The sequence below is a fragment of the Ochotona curzoniae genome, unplaced genomic scaffold, assembly GCF_017591425.1.
Source record: "Ochotona curzoniae isolate NIBS_2020 unplaced genomic scaffold, NIBS_Ocur_1.0 contig_291, whole genome shotgun sequence".
Classification (NCBI taxonomy): domain Eukaryota; kingdom Metazoa; phylum Chordata; class Mammalia; order Lagomorpha; family Ochotonidae; genus Ochotona; species Ochotona curzoniae.
The window spans coordinates 5,359,479-5,381,885 of NW_024465649.1; the positions used below are offsets into that span (position 1 = coordinate 5,359,479).

The 22,407-nt window shown below is 39.9% G+C and overlaps 1 protein-coding gene across 1 annotated transcript in view; it reads right to left on the reverse strand.

The window, feature by feature from the left end:
- Positions 1-22,407, reverse strand: part of PATJ (PATJ crumbs cell polarity complex component) — a 338,320-nt gene that overhangs the window by 208,651 nt on the left and 107,262 nt on the right. Inside the window, exons 20-23 of the mRNA XM_040978446.1 lie at positions 21,085-21,477; positions 19,083-19,206; positions 9,462-9,630; positions 43-114 (exon numbers count right to left, since the gene is read on the reverse strand). Of these exons, the coding sequence (XP_040834380.1) occupies positions 43-114; positions 9,462-9,630; positions 19,083-19,206; positions 21,085-21,477 (758 nt within the window). The remainder of the gene's footprint in view (positions 1-42; positions 115-9,461; positions 9,631-19,082; positions 19,207-21,084; positions 21,478-22,407) is intronic.

Consider the following 22,407-nt stretch of genomic DNA (forward strand, 5'->3'; position numbering starts at 1 on the left):
TCTGCTACTTGGAAAAGCCAATTAATTATATCATCCACATACATTCTTGGTGGACCCCAATGGCTGAAGGTCGGGGTTTCTTCTCCTTCACCTTCTTCTCTCTCAGGTAACTCACTGAGGAGGGAGAAATGAAAAAAAATACATGTCATTTATAAAGACATACTTTTACTAAAAAGGGCCCTAGAAATTTTGAAAATTACAGTATATTTAGGTAGATATTTCTTAATTTTGAAAACTTTCAAATATTTACATCAATAAATACACAAAACAAAATTACATTGCTTTGCGATTCAACTCAATAAATTCCCAAAAACACAGGAAAAAAAATCACAAAATCATAAAAGATTTTATCGGTGACACTCTAGTAACGTTCTAAAAATGCATTGCTATTTTCTCTAATTTCACACTTAACTATCAGTTTATAAAATACATTATTTCAAAATCAGTACTGACTCTCTAGCAGAGAAGTCTGGTACATATAGTTATATATGTTCCCTCTTTCTAGATTGTTAAGCCACTCTAACCTTAAATACTTCCAATCATTCATATGCCATGAGGAGTTTGTGAAGTTGGTACTTTTCAGTTTATAGTCATTTAACAACATTCCCTAACTCGATCCTTGCCCCTCTCCTATCGATCACCATCACACTTTCACCTGTAGAACTGTGGAATTTGATAAAGTCATACTATAGAATGATTAGTTGCAAGTGTAATGATCTAAGAGGATTCAGAAATTACTGAATATTCGCTGGGAAAGGAGTCAGGATTCCTAAGCCTAAGTGTAACCTAGTCCATGAAAAAGGCATTTGATTATGAATCATCAAATGAAATATGTGTGATTACTTTGCTCAAACATGTAGATACCATCTCTTGCATTTTTCTAAACATTTATTTATTTTAATTGGAAAGGCAGATTTACAGAGAGAAGGAGAGACAAAGATCTTCCATCCACTGGTTCACTCCTCAAATGGCTGCAACAGCCAGTCTAAATCCAGGAGCCAGGAGCCACGAGCCACAAGCTTCTTCTAGGTCTCCTACATGGGTCCCAAGGTTTTGGGCTATCTTCTACTGCTTCCCCAGGCCAAAAGCAGGGAGCTGGACAGGAAGGACAGAAACTGGGCTCATATGGCATCCCGGTTCATGCAAGGTGGGATTTGAGCCACAGAGCCATCATGCCCAACACATGTATGCATTTTTTACAAAAACTATGATATAAGTAGAGGACCTGAGACACCCTCACTACTTCTCCACAGGTATCTGTATCATTGCTTCAGCATATTTTCAATGCTCCATTCTTCCAAACACTCAGATAAGTCTTATAAAAATAAGCCAAATTCTATCTTCTTGCCATTCTGTAGACATTTAGGGTGTAAATCTTAAGGTCGCGTGTAAAAGAGAAAGCCAAAAGGGTCTAGATGATCCAAACATGAACTAAGAAGAAAATGAGGGGTAGGGAAAACAGGGACTTGGTGTGGTGGTTAAGCTGCTGCTGGGGACACCTGCATTTCATGGGTGCCCCATCTTCTGCTTTGGTTCCAGCTTCCTGCTGAGATCCATTCTGAGAGGCAGCAGGTGATGACTCTGCCACCTACATGGGAAATCTAATGGAGTTCCAGGATCCTGGTTTCATCCTATCCCAGCCCTGGCTGCTATGGGCCTTTGAGAACTAGTAAATGAAAAAGCCATCTTTCCCTATCTCTGTATCCTTCCCTCCTTCTAATTCAAATAAAATATAAAATAATAAATCTTAAAAAGAAAAAAATAGTATTAACATCTCATCCACTACTGGATCTTTCATACCTTAGTCACACAGTCTAATTTTTATGATTAAAAGAATTACAGCAGTCAGGGAAAAACAACATGGCAGACATTTGTTGATTACTCGTGTATTTTCTCTTCTTCTTCCTTGCCAACATAATACCTGCCTGCTCTCAAAGTAATACACTTCACAGACTTTGTTTTAGCTAATGGGAACCATGCTTACTGAAGAGTGTTAAGGAAGCCAAAGTCTCTGGATGAGATTTCCATGAAAATCCACTCAACAGAGGGACTCTAACCTACCAGGAGCCTTCTGCACTCTGCCTTCTCCTTTTCTTGTCTACAATGCAAGAGGTCATGACAGTGTGGTATCCATGTTCAAATCCTCAAGAAACAATGAAGACTAAAGTTACCCAAAAAAGGATAGCAGAACAGCAATGAAGCCAGTACTTAAGACCCAAGAGAACAAGAGCACCATACCACTTTAGAACCATCTTCTTTAAGACTGGACTTCCAACATGAAAAATGAATACATGAGCATGTAATACAGTCCCTAAATGGTGTAGCCATAAGTCTAACAATTTAAATGAACAGTCTTCACTTCATTCTATCACATGACTGTTTTTAATATATGTGCATATATGTATAATATTATCTATTCATCTTATAGTTGTCACTCTAACAGAAACTGTCACATTCTGATGTTCTTATGTAGCACTCATAGGTATTCAATGAAATACTACTAGTGGTAGTTATTTCTCAAACATTTATTTACTTTATAATTTTTCCACTTGATATGTTTATGCATATTTTATAATATTTGCCAATTTTTGTTTAATAATATCTTAATGGTCCATGGAATTGATTGTGCATTAAGCTATACAAGGGTGAAGTAAACTTATTGCCTAAAAGAGATGTGAACAGGGAGAGCTCTCTTTATGACTAAGATCTCATTAAATTTTCAAGTATATTCATGTAAGTTTTACTATTGACCTCTTGTCCTAATTCTGTTCATCCATCTGCATAAGCAATAAGGGCCACAGCTGCAACATCACAACAATAACTGGGAAGTGCAACAGCAAAATAAGTATCTATATATGTATACACAGTATGCCCCTGATCCTCAACCTCCTACACTCTGAATTTGCATATGAATTTGGAATAAGATTTCTTATATATTTGAAATGCAAAATTTATAGTGAGGAAGAGAGAAAGAAAGAGCATCTTCCATCCACTGGTTCATTCCCCAAATGGCAGCAAAAGCTGGAATTGGTCTGATTGGAAACCAGGAGCCATGGTCTCCCATGTAGGTGAGCAGAGACTTTCTCTGCTGCTTTCTCAGGCCATGAGTAGCAATCTGGATGGGAAGCAGAGGAGCTGGGACTTCAACCAGAGCACATATGGGGTGCCAATGTGCCAAGGCAGAGGACTGCTGACCCCTACATGTGATTTTAATCAATGAAACTCAAAGGGAACCCATTTTCTTAGGATTGTCCATCTGTCTGCCTATGTATGTGTCTATGTTATCTGTCTAAATGGAAAGCAGGACAAATAGAGACAGATATCTTCCTTCCACTGGTCCACTCTGAATGTAACAGTGAAAATCTGAGCCGGGTTAGGCTAAAACCATAAGAGAGTAAGTCTACCTGGATCTCCCATGTAGTTGGTAGGAACTCAAGCACTTGTTTCATTGACCACTGTTTCCCAGTTGCACTGTAGGGATCCGATACCCTGTTATAGGACGTGGACATTCCACTTCAAAGGTCAACCTCTTAGAAGGCACTAAATGCTAGGTCGTATATTGGAGACTTAAAATGTAATATTAAGTTATATCATCCTTTCCCCAACTATGACACCACTCCTTCTATTTCTCTTTCCACTATTTCCAACAAGGCATCTGATATGTAAAAATGGATTTTCTTCATTTGTATTCTGTTAATCCTACAATATGATCTTTCCATTTCAGGCTCAAATCTTTCAAGCTCATCATCCTCCCAGACAGTAGCCTCTCACACCTTGCTTTACTCAGTGTGATCAGTCTTACTAATTAAAAAAAAAAAACTCACTATCTCTTGAAGGGAAATAAATTCAGCAACAACGGATACTGCTTTGGGTATATAACAAGGCCAATGAACCTATCATTGTCATTGCAATCATCATCATTGTAGCCTTCATTAAACAGTTACTATGGGCAAAGCATTGTATTAAGTCCCCAGCTTTATTACTATACAAAATTACATCCTTATATGTACTTATATGCAAGTCCTTTCTGTACTTACGTAAGTTTTTTTCTATGCATTCTTATTCAACCCATAAAACTATTTTATAGGTGAAAAAATATGGACATTAGGGAAATACTATCAAGTAATAATGTAAAGAGCAGAGGAAAAACTTGAACTGAACCTATACTCCATCCACATTTGTAGACTTCTCAGTGTGGAAAATGCCCATTCCCCTATTACAGGCACCCATATGTCTTTGGGCAGCAGGTAATAGCAGAGCTGAAGAACAGAGACTGAAATTTGGTGAGTTCTGATCATATAAGTAATCTCAGGAAGAAGGAAGCATACTTAGAAAAAGATAACCAGGATATCAGCCCCTAAATACCCACACTCCACTGCATAGAGATCTGTGCTTTCAAGGTATATCTGATTTAACATCAGTTCTGTATCCAAAAATAAGCAGAAGCTGGCTTAATGCAATAGCAGAGAATCTATTAAACAGCACAGCCATTAAATCCTTATTTTTGTGATGTGAATATATTCAGTGTCTTTCACTCCTTGTCATGCACTTACAGGGTCTTACAGAAAAATTAATGCAGAACATCAACTCTAAAATATCATTTTTACCCATAACACCATGATTATGTGAAAGACTAAAGACTTTATGCAATATTCAAAAAAACCTTTTGGATGGCAATAAGTACTCACCTACAAACTGAACTTCATGGGGCACTCTTAAAAGATTACAAGCACAGGCCTGGCGGCGTGACCTAGTGGCTAAAGTCCTCACCTTGAACGCTCTGGGATCCCATATGGGTGCCGGTTCTAATCCCAGCAGCCCCACTTCCTCTCCAGCTCCTTGCTTGTGGCCTGGGAAAGCAATCGAGGACAGCCTAAAGCTTTGGGACCCTGCACCCGCGTGGGAGACCTGGAAGAAGTTCCTGGATCCTGGCTTCAGACCGGCATAGCATCGGCCGTTGCGCTCACTTGGGGAGTGAATCATCGGAGGGAAGATCTTCCTCTCTGTCTCTCCTCCTCTCTGTATATCTGACTTTCCAATAAATAAATAAAGCTTTAAAAAAAAAAAAGATTACAAGCACAAACACAATTTACAGAAGTCTTCTGAAACCTGCTGAGATTTCAGCACATCCTAAATCTCTGACAGCGAGCCAAAACATAACTTTCAAATACAAGACTGATCTCCGAAGACAGCAGTACCTTTGGAGTCCTTCAGTGCCCGCCTGCAGAAGAAGTCAGTGTGCAGCTTACTTACTTAGGAGAATAATGTGCAGCTGCCCTCTTCAAGGTTGAGTGAATTCAGTATGACACAACAGCAAGGAAAGTGGGCAAGGTGATGTGTTTAGCCCTCTCAGGATTCTATAGCTAAGAATTCTACATTTTGGAATTCAACTTGTCCAGTAGATTAAACTTTTAACAAGTACAGGAGGAACTTAAAAATCAAAGGTGTCTTAATATGAAAAGCAATTCACCAACTTTTGCTTTAACGTTGGAAAACACATTCCTAAGGCTTCCTCTTTATGACATCTCTTTTAAGAAAACAGCCACACATTTTTTTTAAAAAGCTTTATTTTATCACTATGTGTCCTTCTGGAAACTACATGGGTTTTGTTGTGTTTGGACACAGGGCCTGGCAGTACTTTCCCCCATACTATTCTGTGTTTTCTGAATGAAAAAAACCGCAAAGAAGCTAGCGCTGTGGTGCAGCAAGTAAAGATAACACCTACAGTGCCAGTAAATCGTATGGGTGCCAATTCAAGTCCCCACTACTGCTGCAATTCTAATCCAGCTCCTTGCAAATGGCCTGGGATGCAGCTGAAAATAGCCAAACTGATTGGGCACCTGTACTCATGTGGGAGACTTGGGAGAAGCTACTGGCTCCTTCCTTTGGATCATTCCATCTATGATTGTTGCAGTCATTAGGGTAGTGAAAGAGTGGATGGAAGGTGTGTGTCTCTCTCCATTTCCCTGTTTTTCACTCTTTGTATGTAATTTTGCCTTCAAATCAACCACTGAATCTTAAAAAAAAAAAAAGCCACAATAATAATTGTGTAATGGAGACTGTCATATCCAGATGTAAGGATGCGTCTCTATTTCCAGACAAAGATGGACTCCCAAGACCTGTTTACTATATCTTGACAATAGGATGCTGGACTCTCTGCCATTGTCCATGCCTGCAATGATGGACATATGTCTGTGTATGAAGAACTATACTACAGTAATGATATAGGGGAACTCAGTGAGGGACGAGGGAATTGGGGAGTGGGTAAGGAAAATCCTAGGACCTATGGAACTGTATCATAAAATAATAACAAAAAGAAGTAAAATTAAAAAATATTAAATAAGGGGAAAAAAGCCACATAAGCAGAAAACACATAAGTAGAACACATAAACAAAAAAAGTATTTAGGAAGTTGTTATCTAAAATTCTAGATTAAAGTCAACAGCGAAATGCACATCATTTAGGTATAAGACAACTCATATGTTCAAGTCACCACAAAAAGTTTTTTAAAGATTTATTTCATTTGTATTGGAAAGGCAGATCAAATTTATAGACAGTAGGAGAGACAGGAAGATGTTTAATCTGCTGGTTCACTGCCACAGCAGCCGCAATGGCTGGAGCTGAGCCAATCCAAAGCCAGGCACCAGGAGCTTCTTCTGGGTCTCCCATGAGGATGCAGGGTCCCAAGGCTTTGGGTCAGCCTGTACTACTTTCCCAGGCTACAAGGAGAAAGCTGGATGGGAAGTGGAACAGCTGGGACACAAACCTGTGCCCATACAGGAATGTACCACTTGCAATGTAAGGATTTAGCCACTGAGTTATTGCACGAGGCCCATTACACAATTTTTAGACTAAGGTTTTAATAAAAAAAATCTAAACCCAACTAATCCCATCCCATCTCTCAAGCATGTCAGGCTCTGTTAAGTGCTCCAACTCCTTTGTGTCCTTTGTACTTCCTGAGTCCCACAGGAAGGAGGTCACACCTCTCTGGGTGTAGCTTTCCGTTTTGTGTCGCACTCCAAGACTGCCTGACTTGCGATGAGTTTTACTCTATGGCATCTCCTGCGCCCATAAACCACAAACCTAAGACCCTTCTTTAATGCTCTCCGACATCTTTCAAAGCTGGGGTTTTCTGTTATGATTGCATTCATTCTCTCACTGGGGTGCTCGCAAGAGGAAGCTGCCATATAATCTCAAGCTCCCTACTACTAGGCTATTCCTCTAGTCTGACTGCAAAAGTGAATCACTACCATCACAACTCTACTTCCAATTTTGTCAGTACCTCCTCACACTTAGTAAAAAAATAAAGTTGCAAGGGGCAGGGAAAACAATCACAGTCTAAGGACAAAAATACCCTTGGATTGCTGCTCCCAAGTGATAAAAAAAAGTGCCCACATTTGTATATTTCTTTCCTTCCGGGACCTGTCTCTGTAAACCTACCTCCATTAGACTGTCACAGGCTAATCTCTCCATGTGTACAATATCCTCTTCTTGCCGCATTTCCCAGCACTGCTGAATCACCTCTGCCAGCATCCGCATTTCCCTTTGTTCATCTTTCCCAAGCAGTAACACACACACACACACACACACACACACACACACACACACACAAATAGCCATACACATATACCTACACATATACCTATGTGTAAGTAGTTATATATGAGACCATTCAAGCATGCTAAAATCTTGGCCAAATCTTTAAGTGAGTGGCACAGGAACTGCCCGTCCCTTACCACATGACATAATATTGCCCTTTAATTATCTACATAACATGCATTCTACCTGTCTCCTTTAATGACCAAGCATCTCAAAGCACTCTTCTGCTCTTACAATGCCCACTTTCACATGGGACCGTTAGCTCTCTGTAAGATCTGTGCGGATCTTTTTGTTAAAATGATCTCTTCCATTTTTTTTTTTTTTAGATTCATTATTTGTATTCAAAAGATAGAGAAAAGCAGAAGGAGAGGAGGTGGGTGGGGAAGTGTAAGAATTTAATCTTTTGGTTTAATCCTGAAATTGCCACAATGGCTGAGACTGAGTCAGGCTGAAGAGAGGAGGCCAGAACTCCATCCGGGTCTCCCATGAAAGTGGCAGGGACTACCACTTGGGCCATCTTCCACTACTTCCCCAGGTGCACTGGCTGAGAGCTGAATAGAAATTGGGGCAGCCAAGATTTAAATCAATGCTCAGTATGGAAAAATTGACATTACAAGGGGTAGCTTAATGACCTGTGTCACAACATCAGACTCTCTTCCTTTGTGTTCTATGTCAACCTGTAGTTCATCAACTTTAAACTGTTCATTTCATCTCTTTGCTTTCTTCATTTATGCCTTAAATACTGTCACCTTCAGGACTGCCATCTTGGTTGTTTTGTGTTTTTAATTGTTTAGACTTTATCTGGATAGGTGACCAGTCAAATCTAAAGTCTGCTATGGTTTGAACAAACTATGTTTCTGAATTCATGCAGGTATTTCATATTCAGTCACAAATGACGGCCACTAAAAGAGTGGAAACAGAATCCAATGATGGTGTTGGGAGAATGTGCCTGGGGAAACATCCATAAGCCACTGGAGATGTGCCCTAGGATCTTAGCTGGTTACAGAAGCTGATTTGGGCGCAGCCACATTTTCCACTTCCCAGCCATGTGATCCTTCCACTGGTGCTCCTCTTGCCATGTGATGCTCTGCATCACCTTGGTACTCTACAAACAAGAATACCTTTACCACATGATTACCTTGGACTATGGACTTCCAGAACAATGAACCAAAATAAACCTTTTCTTCACAGAGTTAGCATCTCCCAAGGTATTTGTTATAGCAAAAAAAGAAAAAAAAAAGTTGACTAATACAGAGTTTCATTTACATTATTATTTTGTTTCCATTCATTTATGTCAACATAGACCTAAGACATCAACCCCAATCTCAAACTGGGGTAGCAAATTGACTCCATGTCACCCTGTGCTGCTCTGAATATTTTAATCCTCAATATGCGCCAAACCGAACTCATCATGTTTCCTTGAAATCCATCCATGTACCTATTATCTTGTATTAAGCAATCACCATCCCACTACCCATCTAGTTTCCCAGTCAAGAAACATGAGTCATCTTCTAACATGCTATCAAGTGCCAATTCCTACAGATTCTCTCACCAGTTAAACTCAGCCCCTCGTTAATTTCTCTAGTGCTTTTGCTTCATTGTTAAACTTGGAGTTAATCTCACATCTACCAAGCAAACACTCTGTGTAATCCACTTTGCACATAACTGCCAAGAAAACCAAGTTATACATATGTTACAATATTTAGTATGTGGAATTCTCTTAGTAATTACATAACATAATAAAATTTATTCATAATATCTTTATGTATTTTCCCAGTATTCCACGAAAGCCTTGCACTTTCTTTTACTAGCAACAAATGAAACCTTTTCATAATGTAAAAACAAAGAAAACTGATACCATACCAGGCATCAGTGGCATATCTAGAAGACATCGCTGTGTGTGCAGAGGCCTTTGACATGATTCGAGTCCTGGGGAGCTGGTATAAAGGCACATCTTCTTCCCCTCTCTGAGCCACAGCAGGAAGGTCAGCGAGCATGCCAGGATCCTGCACATCATCTGGAAGCACCATCTCTGAAGAATAAATGCAAACGATAGTGACACAAGACATATTTATCCATCCTAAAAATATACCACTCTAAGAAGGCTTTTCTAAAAATTTCACTATTCTTTATTACCTTATTTAATTCTTACATAAAACTCTGACACAGAAAGAAGATAATCAAATTTATGATACAAAGGGGAGAGCTCAGGGTGAGAAATTTTTGCCAATTTTAACCCAATGAAAAAGAGATACAATGATTCAGAATACACTTAAAAATTTATAATGTATTTATACTCAGGAAAATTCATATAATAAGCTTTATATGTATGATACTGAGAGATGTGACACCTTGAAATTTCTTTCCCTTTATTTTTAAGATTTATTTATTTTTATTGGAAAGTCAGATATACAGAGGAGGAGAGACAGGGAGGAAGATCTTCTGTGTGATGATTAACTACACAAGATGCCACATCGGATAGAACTGTGCTGATCCGAAGCTAGGAGCCTCCTTCAGGTCTCCCCTACGGGTGCAGGGTCCCAAGGCTTTGGGCCATCCTCGACTGCCTTCCCAAGCCACAAGCAGGGAGCTGGACGGAAAGCAGGGCTGCTGGGATTAGAACCTGTGCCCATATGGGATGCTGGCATATACAAGGTGAGGACTTTAGCTGCTAGGGCCTGATACTTTGAAATTAATTTTAACAGGGGTTCATAGGTAGTATTTTTTAGAACTCCTGTATTAACAATAAACACCAGCAAAAACAGAAGCTACCCTTTTCTCTTTACAATTGTCCTCCAAAACTAAGGGAAGGAAAGCTCCTTCAATCTCATCACAATGGATCATGTACTAATACAGGAATAGAGTTCAAAAGGTTCATGAATTTATGATTCTGGGGGTGGAGGATCTGGAGGGTCTCGGGTGTCATGGCCTGGGTCCCGGGGCCCACCTACCAGGTTGGCATTGGGTTCATGAGCCCCAGGGGTGGGGAATCTGACGATGCTTGGGATACCTGGCCTGGGTCCTAGGACTAGCCTGAAAGAACATGCACTACTTAATGAAAAACATGGAGTAGCTGGATATAGGCCCAGTTGTAAAAGCAGAATATGGCAGCACATTTGGTGTTGTAGCAGAAGAACAGAGCTAACTGGACAACTACCCCAAACAAATGATGACAGCAAAAAATCTCGGTGAATGAGCCAGTGAGCATTGGGAGGATGACAGCATCCTCAGATCGGTGAAACCGGCAGCATTTCAGAACTATCCAAGCCACTTGGACAGAACCCTCAGAATACATGCACACTGAGACTCTGGGTTGATATGAGGTGGCAGTTCCTCTTCCCTGGGTGCTGGGATGTGCGGAAAGTTGTGAGTGGTTCCCGCTTTGTTTCTCCCCTTACTCCAGGAACAAGAAGAAGAAATAGCAAATTTGGAAGCAATGAATTTACCCAATTATCCCTAAACCTCCATCCTTCCTACCCTGATCACCCATGTAATCATTATAAAAAATAAAATTTATTTTTAAAAAGTTCATGAAAAAATGGAATTAATTTCTTTTTTAAAAAAATGTATTTATTTTTATTGCAAAGTCAGATATACAGAGAGGAGGAGAGACAGAGAAGATCTTCCATCTTTTAGGTCACTCCCCAAGTGGCCGCAATGGCCAGTACTGCGCCAATCTGAAGCCAAGAGCTCTTCCAGATCTCCCACATGGGTGCAGGGACCCAAGGCTTTGGTCCGTCCTTGACTGCACTCCCAGGCCACAAGCAGAGAGCTGGATGGGAAGTAGAGCAGCCAGGATTGAACCGGTGCCCATATGGGATCCCGGTGTGTTCAAGGCGAGGATGTTAGCTGCTAGGCAACCACGCCAGGCCCAAAAATAGAATTAACTTCAATTTACATTGAGATCTCTTTTACTGCCTGCAGCTTATCTGGGGACAACAAGTAGAAAGCTTGCCTCACTTCAACATTTCAGAGCTGTATATATACTTATAAACTGACTTCTTTGGGGACATTACCTACTAAAATTTAACAAATCACCAGTGATTTCACCACTCTTCGCTGACATTTCACAAAAAATTTGGTATTTGTTCTTACTTTAGTCTTAGCAGAACCCATGTTGCTACAACTGATACATTATAATTCTTAGTATGTTAAACTATATTCAGTGTAAATTTATTTTGGTATGAAAAAATTTGAAATGTGTGCATTTTTTATAATAAATATTTTTCATGAACTTTTTGAAGACTCCTGGTAGATGCTGTGCATTAATTCTAACAGATACATGCATATATACAAGTCCATCCAGGTACATTATCTATATATACCTCCACAAACGCATGATTAGAAAGCTCCCCAAGTGACCACAATGGCCGGTGCTGTGCTGATCTGAAGCCAGGAGCACCTCTGGATCTCCCACGAGGATGAGAGTCCCAAGGCTTTGGACTGTCCTCAGCTGCTTTCCCAGGCTACAAGCAGGGAGCTGGAGAGGAAGTGGAGCTGCCGGGATCAGAACCAGCGCCCATATAGGATCACATCGCGTTCATGGCGAGGACTTTAGCCACTAGGCCACAGCGCTGGGCCCACTGCTTTTTCTTATACTATCACGAAGTTTAACTTACTGTTCTCAGCCTTATACCAAATGTCTTCCTACTTGAATGACTTGCTTACTTTAGTTAACTACCTGTCAAGCACTGTCCTACTAAACAATGGTCCAGCCTTCTCATCCTGAGAAAGAGCGCCCTCCCTGAACAGTTTCTGTCCATTTGCAATGCTTTCTTTTTTTTTCCATAGGAACTATTTTTTTATTATATTTTCAACAATCTTTACATAGTTAATTAGGGTAAAAAGGTTCAAGGGCTACAGGAAAGTAAGACTATTATTTTCATATTGTTTCCTTCATGTATCTGAAGTAAAGGGGGATATTGAGGGAGAAGCCCCCCCAGTTTCCCACCCTCCCCAGGTCCTGGATGTGGGGCATGCTCCGTGATCCTTGCTCAAGTGGTTTTGGTAGTTCACCAGCCATGAATTGCTGCCGGTCTCGCCACTCCAAGCATGATGAGGTCATTGAAGAATCCACTGATGCAATGCTTTATCTTGACTTTTGACTCCTACCATACTACATGCTACTTTGGTAACAGTGGAATGTGGGCTCCACGAGAGCAGACTTTCTGTTGTTCACTGCTCCCATGACCCACAGCAGAGCTCCCATACGAAAGCACTGCAGAGGCAAGTGTTACAGCTCCACTGACATTCCATAGCGGATTGCCTGAGATTCTGTCCTGCCTCTGTTCCTAAGCCAACTTCCTGTTAATACATATCCTGACCTGGGAACTTGGGTTCTTGTCGCCTCCATGGGAAACCCTGAAGGAACTCCTGGTTCCTGAATTCAGTCTGGCCTAGAACTGGCTGTTGTGGGCATTTGAGGACTGAACCAGCGGACAGATTCAATTTTTTCAAATAAGTAAAAATAAGTAAACTTAAAAAATATCAGCCCTTTCTGCATTAACTTGTGAATGATTTAAAAAAACAAATTTATTGTTTTCCTAAGTAGAAAGCAAAACAAAATATGTGTAGCTCATGAAATTATTATGAGGTATCAGTTGTTTGCATTATATAGTTAAGGTAAGATTTTTAAACACCTTCAATGATTTCAGGAAGCCATTTATTTAAGCAATACTAATTTGGGAACCTAAAATAACTCTGTGTATTCAAGCAATACAAATGGAGTCTAAAATATTTCTATAAAACATTGGGAATTTTATTGAAACCTAATTTGCTGTTTGCTTCCTGGAAATAGAATAATCACTGGCAGAAAAGCAGCACAGTTGAAAAAGCTAAATATGCACAGTGCATACTGAAGTACAAGATAGACAAGAAACACAAGATGGTCCATTTGGGGGAAGCTTGAGTACCAGAGACTTGACGCATCAGCTCAAGAGTTGCATCCTGGGGTCTATGGGGTAGCCTCCTAGCATCCATGAACCACAGGTAAACAAAGTTATTCCCTACAGTGTATTAATTTGAAAACTGCTTTTGGAAATATCAAAAATTAGGTAGTTAAATTGTGACTAAATGCTCACACATGTTAAAATACTAATGTAAATTAGAGAATAATGAAGCTTCTAGATAAATAATTAGGAAAAAAAGTATAAATCTAGCAAAATTGTGGGCGTTAAGTGGTTGTATGCTATTTGTAGATTTTAAAAACTTAAGATAGAAAATTTAAGGGATAAAAAGGGTCTACTGTAGCATCTATGCTTCCTATCAAGCAAACGTAAGATGACATAAAACCTGAATCTCTTTTCTGTGGCTAATAGGGGAAAAAGCAAAATGCCTGCGAGCGGATTCAATGCCTGTGAGTGGATTCAACGTTAATGTGGATATTCTTCATTCATGCTCTCACAAATTCACCCAAAAAATGTTTATGAAGTGCCTACTACTTGCCAGGATCTATTCTCAGTCTTACTTAGCTAAGTGTACAAAACTGCTGGGAGCTAATTCTAGTGGGGAGAGTCGGGGAATGAACACATGGCACAGTTTCAGAACATGCTAACTTCTAGGGAGAGAAAAAGAAAGCAACATATGGGGACTTCAGGAAACTTATTTTAGCTGGGATGATTGGGGATTTACATGGTGGCAGGAAATGAGACCCATGCAAATCTGTAAGAAGAGCATTGTAGGTAAAGGGAACAGCTTGACTGGAAAAGGATGGAATTTGACCAATATTTTGATTGCAATCCCAAAAAGCACTGTTGCTCAGTAATATGCCAGGCAGAATGGAATTCACAAGCAGAAGGGTCTCAAAAAAAAAAAAATCTCTGAAACCTATGGTCTTGGGTGCCTTGTTATTTTCATCATACTAGAAAATTTTGTAATGACAGAAAATCAAATCACAATGTGTCTCCTACCTTTTAACTGGACAGTTAAGTTTTTGGGTCCAAACAACATGCTACATAGCATTCTTCAAAACAACAAGACTATTTTATTTTACTTGATGCAGGTCTTTATTTTGAATTACCAAGGTCACTTTGGGCCTCAGCTCTGCCATCTTACATACTGGAAAATCCTTCAATTTACTGATGTGCAAATATGTTCAATATCGCATCTGTGGCATTTTCCTTTTCATTGGAACAACTGAGTCAGGCAAACAGTGCACATGGTTAAAGACCTGTGGTCATCTGGCATCCATCCAGAATGTACACCACAGTAATCCACCACATACTCTCACCTCATTTTTCCTTACTGGTTTTTAAGAAGGGTTGTGCACCAGTTGCTTTCTTAGATCCATATCTTTTTAATATGTAAGTAAATAAATAAACTTACTATCACTATTATGTTTATCTTATCTGGAAATTCTGGAATCAAGGCCTGCATAGCTGGCAATGCTGCAGTGATGGAGTGAAAGTAAATGGCATGTTCAGGGTACATTAAAGCAAAACCTAGTTGCCATTCCCTCATTCTCATATACCCTTCATGGCCATCAACTAGAGTTCATCATGCAAGACAGTCAAAGCATCACTCCTACTTTGCCCCTGTCTCCTTCCCAGTAGCTAGGAAGAAGGGATCATGGGGCCAGTGCTTTGCTTACTACAACCTTCGGGGCCAACATCTCATACAGACATCAACTCAAGTTTTGGCTGTACCACTTTACATCCAGCTCCCTACTAAAACTCCTGGAAAAGTAGTAGAAGATGGTTCAAATGGTTAGAGCCCTGCTATCAACATTGGAGACTAGTGGTGAAGAAGCTCCTAGCTCTGGGTTTTGAACTAGCCTAACTCCAGCCATTGCAGACATTCGGGAAGTGAACCAGTAGATAAAAAAAAGCTCTTTATCTGTCTGTCTCTGTCTCTCTGTCTCTCTGTCTCTCTGTCTCTCTGTCTCTCTTCTCTCGCATGCACGCGCATTAACTTTGGCTTGCACGTAAATAAACAAATCTTAAGAGAAAAAAATAAACAACAAAAGACAGAGGAGGGTTCAGGACCAGTGCTGTGGTATAGCAGGTTGAGTTGCCTCCTGCAATGCCTGTATCTAATATCAGAGTGATAGGTCTAGTTCTGACTGTTCTACTTCTGCTACAGTTTCCTGATAGTGTGTCTGGAAAAGCAGCAGCGGATGGCCCAAATACTTAGGCCCCTCCCATCAAAGTGGGACATTCAGCTGGACTTCCAAATTCCTCAGACTGAGGTTTGGTGGCTGCAACCATTTGCAGAGTGAACTAGCAGACGGAAGATTTTCTCTCACTCGCTCGCTTAATCACTGTGTATGTTTATGTTTCCCTCTCTCTGCCTATGAGTAAGTGCCTTCAAAGAAATCTAAAGTAAATTTAAAAATACATACATACATAAAAAATAGGGACCAGAAGTGGGACCGGGACTCAAGTAATAATGACCTAAAGCCAGAGTTTTCAGAACAGGAAAACAGCTCTATCTGCAAACAGATCTCCTATCCAGCTACGTTAGTAAAAGGGGTTATTACATGACACCACTGGGCTGTCTGAGTTGCTGCAGCTTATGTAAAACTTGCCATTCCTTGCTCTGTGCTACAGCCACTTCCCTGGACCTTTCCTGTCCTATCACACATTTCTTATCTTACACACTCATACTTTACAGAGCTGTTCACCAAGCGCACCCCAGTACCTAGGGGCTTGGGCAACAAATACAGGCCTCCAGGGTTTCTGTGGTTGTTGAGTAATGGCCAGAATGGGGCACAGAAGGTGGAAAGCTGGGGAAGGTAAACACATGCTTCTGGACAAGCGGAAGATAATGCTTATGGAAGGGTCTGGGGGAAATTTTCCAATGGTTTATACTTGGTGAAGTGGAAGAATAGAATTACAAATAGAATCAAAGCAAAAAGAATCTTAACAGAGAGAAGACTGAGTTCTAGTACAACTCAGCAGCTAGAAAAAAAAGGGGGGACGAGAAGTCAACTATCGCAAGCAGCCTATCCCTTCTCTTCACGTACTATTTCCTGAGCACATCGTACAGAGCCATGGTCAGAGGCAAACCTTGCCCTTCAGAAACTTGGAGTGTGTGGCAGGCCAGCACATAAACCTGTGCATCGATCTCTGGGGTTGGATCAGGAGTTCTTGCAGAGTCACTGGAGATTCGAGGAATGACAGCCAGAGACTAGGAAATAGAATCGTTCTCTATAACATTCTGGAAAAAATATTCATTTATGTATTTATTAAGATTTAAAAGAGTGACACAGAGAGAGAGACAGAAACAGCACTAGTTTATTACTCAAACAGGTGGAGGAGGTCCAGGTCCAAGACAAACTCGCAACTCTATGAAGTTCCCCAATAATGGTGGCAGCGATTGAAGCACCTGGACTGTCTTTTGCTGTTTTCCCAGGCACACACCGGGAACTATATTGAAACAGGAAACTCCAATATGGGATGTGGTATTGCTAGCAGTGGCTTAACCAGCTGCACAATTCTAGACCCTTACGAAATCTTTTAATACTAATACATCACATGATTATGTTAATTTATACGTATAACTTCACAGCCCAGAAGGAGAAAAAGCTCTTTAAAAATACATAATCTTGGGGTCTGGCGCCGTGGCCTAGCAGCTAAAGTCCTCGCCTTCAATGCACCGCGATCCCACATGGCTGCCGCTTCTAATCCTGGCTGCTCCACTTCCCATCCAGCTCCCTGCCTGTGGCCTGGGAATGCAGTCAAGGACAGCCCAAAGTCTTGTGACCCTACACCTGTGTGGGAGACTTGGCTCCTGTGTTCTGATCAGCACAGCACTGGCTGTTGTGGACACTTGGGGAGTAAATCATCGGATGGAAGATCTTCCTCTCTGTCTCTCCTCCTCTCTGTATATCTGACTTTCCAGCAAAAACAAATAAATCTTTCAAAAAATACATAATCTTGGAGGTGCAGTAAATTAAGCTGCTGTCTGCAGCACTGGCATTCCATGTGGGTACTCCTGGCTATTCCACATCTAATCCAGCTCGCTGCTTATGGCCTGGAGAGGCAGCACAAGATAGCTCAAGTACTTGGGTACCCATCTGAGAAACAAGGATGAAACACCTGGCCTCAGATTGCCCTGACCCTGGGACCTGGGGCCATTTTATGCATGAACTAGTGGATTAAATACCTCTCTTCCCAACTTTGTGGGAATTTGTTGCAACAGCCACAAGAAACCAATACAGGCAGCAGAAAGCGAAGAAAATACTTCTAGATCCACTGAAATAACATACAGATTGGGGCTTGATGGGTCCTGAGTTGAACCCTGGGAAGAATATCCTTCTCCCTATTTTCTTTCCCCATTCTGCTATTGCAGTGCCCAGCCAGGCACCCCATGTCTGGGGTATACCTTTGGATCTGGAGGGCACAAAGCAGAAGCCTGACATCTGGCAGTATCTGGATTCATTTGGATCAAGACCAGGAGAGGCAGCATCACTGGCATCACGGGCAGAACGCAGGGGATCTGCAAGGCCTCCTACCCCATTCAGGGATGCCCTTGGCCCTATCTCCCAACAAAGAACAACTTGGTACAAAATAGTGCCAAGAATGCCAGAAAGAATCAACAGTAATCAACAGATACGGCATGTCCATTAAGGTCATAAATCAGTATTTAAAGTCACAGACCTATAAAAATGTAGTGAATTTTAAGAAGCACTGACAAATGCCATCACCCCACAGATACCATCAGTCTCTTCCACTGAAGTTTCTATTCCTGAAGATTTCACTTAGCAGGAAACTGTCCCATCATTCTGTATAGCTCTCCCCCCTCCAGCATGTTAGCAGACAACAGGGGAAATGCCTCCAAAGACTTCCTCCCAAGTAGAGTCATAACAGGTCAATGGCAGCATAAATCTCAACAATGGCTCTATAAATTCCAGTGCTTTAACAAAGAACTTAGCATTCTCACATAGGGATGTTAATGTCACGATGACATTGATGTTTCAGTGTTAGATAAAGAAAAATTAATTTTTAAAATTCAGGTTTTCCAAAGTGTCCATGAATCAACATTAAGGAGACCCGAGGAAAGGTGCTATATTTTTAGAATCTTTTAATGGAAACTAAGTTATTAGTGCATTAAAACTGACTAATATATCACTATAAAATGCTTCATAAATGTTTAAAATATGCCTCTTTTATTAATATTTAACATGATCACTCAATGAGCTGCCAATATCATTTAATAATATCAGATTTTAATATATATTAACAAGGACATTTCAGACTCAGTTTAAGGTATTAGTGACAGTTTCAAACCACAATGCTAATAGAAAGGCAAAATGAGGAAAAGAAAATGTAGTGCTATGAAAAAAGAGAATCTAAAAATTCTAGGTTGAAATATAAGTTTTATTTTTTCAGGTATTTCGATTTGGGATTAATTAAAATGTAGATTAAATTCAAAACATCATCACGAGTAAGAATGTAACAGTGAAAATCCTTGTATATGAAAACAAAGCTGAAAAACTGAAAGCAATGTAATATATGTTTATTAAAAAAAATAGAAACTACCAACCTAAATTCAGACTGCTTTTTGCCAAGGTGTTAAGGTCTTCTATGTCATCAAATCTATCTTCTTGATCGTTTCCTTTAGTTGGTGATGAAGATGGTGGGGAATCAAGGCCAAAATTTTCTTTCATCTTGAGGAAGAAAAATGGAAATGTATAAGTGATTTACAAAAAACTTTGGAGCACTGGAGTGTTGTTCAATAGAGATAACAGCAGCAGTGCAGGCCAGGCTGCAAACAGGCAGTCCTGGGTGACTTGATTCTGCGGCAGGCAGTAACAAAGGCTGCAACGTTCTAAGTGTGAGGTTCCACCTAGTAAAACCTGTCTTCTCCAAACGCTGGACTTAAGAAAAAACAACAACAACAACAAAACTGCCTTACTAATCTTAAAGGGGAATAAATATTCATCAAGACAGAAGAATAAAAGACCCAGAAACCAAGCAGGTCAATGCTAATGGCCAACTCAGGGGTGACATGCCTCCCACAGCCACAGTTTTAAAGAGCTTCTCTGCTGAGCCCAGAGACACAGTGAGTTTTGATGAGCTCAATTTTTGCTGTGCCTTCTTCTCCAGCACTCCTATCTGCTTGATGAATACCTGGTAACCCCAATCTAAAAGCTATGGTAAGCACTGGGTTAACTTAGCTCACTTTCCTATTATCCTCATTCCATGGGCTTGCTTTTCATGGTTCTCCAAAGCTACAGATTGCCGGGATGCTAAAATGTTTGTGCTCTCTCAGGATTCCTGTGCCAAAATGCTAATTCCTGAAGGGGTTAAAGTATTCTCTACTGTCATATGACTGCTAAGAGACACTTGAGAAACCATAGGTACAAAAAGATCACTTTGATTTTCCTGCAGTTTCTTAAAAGCAAAAGATAAAATCTCACAAGAATAATACTTTCCCTAGATCAGAAGAAAAGCCAACATCCTCTTCTTCAAGGGGAGAAGTTGAGACCGAGAGAATACCTTACAAAACTTATCATATCTTATTAGCCTCCTCATATTCTTTTGGGTTTATTTTCAGTTTATTCTTTATGCCATCCATTTTATAAAGTAACTAATTCCAGCTGCATTTGAAAATTTTTCATTGCATTGAAGCATCATCAAAGGAATATACCCTACGCCCATGTACTGATGTAGTTTGCCAGCAAGGAACAACCCTTCCCACCCAGCAGACACAGGAGAAAAAAAAACGAAACATTTGTCCCATTCACCTTCCTCCAAACATCAATCCTCCCAACCATGATCAGAGTTCCACAAAGTTGTGCAACCCTCTCAACTATGTAAATAATATTAAAAAGAAAAATTTAAAAAAAATTTTAAACAGGTAGTTTAAAAATGTGTTACTCAAATAAGTACTTATGATAAGGATAAAATTTTGAGTGATAGTAGGAATTCAAAAGCTGCATTATTTCAAACAATCTAAACAGAAATGAAGATGACAAATTCAGGAAGTTGTGTATAATAATCAAAAAATGACCTCAGTGATAATATAGGCAGTGACATTAAATATAATGAAAGAATTTCAATACTTAGGTCACTAAAAGTGAGAATGTAGATGTGTAAGTTTTACTGGATGATTATCTGACTAAACTTATGAAATAATTATTATGAATCTATGTTTCACGGTTTCATCTATATTCTTAAGTTTATATATTGGAAGGGGTTATACCTCAGATCTCCTTGTAGTTGGGTAAATTCCTCTCATTGTATAACTCTGACTTTCAAACAAATAAATAGACCATTTTTAAAAAGTAGATGTCTTTCATTTGCCTGATAGTTTCATCAAGTTGGGAAATAAGTAAAAGTAAAACACTAAAAAATATTCCTAATGAAAATGTAATAATTGGTAACTGATGAACACACTTTTATAAAAAATAAGATTTACTGGCAAGAAGACCCTATCAAAATGGAATGCCTTACTGCCAAGTTGCCAAGAAGTCAGGAACAAGAATGGACAGGGAGAACAGAGTGGGAAGACATGGACAAGGCAAACTATCTCAACCCCTTACCATGTTTTCAGTGTCACAGCCATATGGCTGTGTCTCCTGGGAATACATATTCCTGGCCAATCCTGCTTTATGAGACTCAGGCAGCTCACTGCAGTGCCACTGTGTATCAAAGTGGAGCTCATTCACAGAGGGTACAGGATTAGCTTCTTCAAGACGTGATGAGGAATACAACTCCATGGACTGAAGACGATCTTGATACAGCTCATATTCTTCATCTACAAGCATTTCTCTTTCCTCACCAGCATCCTGCAACTGAGGAGTCAGAAATTCATGCATTTCCCAGGCCTCTTCGCTGTGCTCTGTCTCTTTCGGTTGGGACTGGAAAGTGTTTCCCAAATCTATAAATGGTTCATCCACGATTTCTTCTTTATAATATGGCTCATCTCTAAATTCCTACCAATGAAAATTGCAAAAAAAAAAAAAAAAAAAAAGTTAACTATTTGCCTTAAGGTTGTACTACATATAATCACTGGGAAATCAAAAACTGATATAACAATGATGCATTTTCTTGTATGTCAATGACAGCTAGAGTGAACATGAGCTGCATGTGTCCATTACACACAAGAAAAACATAAGCTCATTTCCATATACCATCAGCTGTAACAGGAACAAACAATAAAACAAGAGATAGAAATCTACCTTTGAAAGGTGAAGTGTTATTCTAATTACACATTAACCACCTGAAAATACCCATTAGAAACAGAGGATGGACTCGCAATGAAACTGCTAACTATATCCTAACAATAGGATGCCGGACTCTCTGCCATTGTCCATGCCTGCAATAATGGACATACAACTGTGTAAGAAGAACTATACTACAGTAATGATACAGGGAACTCAGTGAGGAGGGAGGGAATTGGGTAGGGGATAAGGGAAATCCCAGGGCCTATGGAACTGTATCATAAAATAATAATAAAAAGAAGTTTAAAAAAAAGAAGAAAGGTGTTACATAAACATGAGCACACTCCCATACTATTACTTAAGAAAGAAAATACTTGAAAGCTCAGAATTCTAAAGCCGGAACAATCAAAAGAAACTATGTGAAAACTCAAAAAAAAGCTTTACTTCGAGTATTACTATGTGAAAAAGGAATGAAAACACTATACTTTTAAATTCATGATCAGAATAACAAATATATCATTGATTCTAACAGTACAATACAGAAGCTTGTTCCTGATTAGTGTCCAAAGTATCACATGGACTTTCTAAATTCTTGCACCCATGTGTGAGGTGGAAAGAAGTTCTGGGTTCCAGGCTTTGGCTTGGCCCATGTCTGGCCAGGGTGCCCTTTGGGGAGTAAGCCATCAAATGGCAGAATCTCCC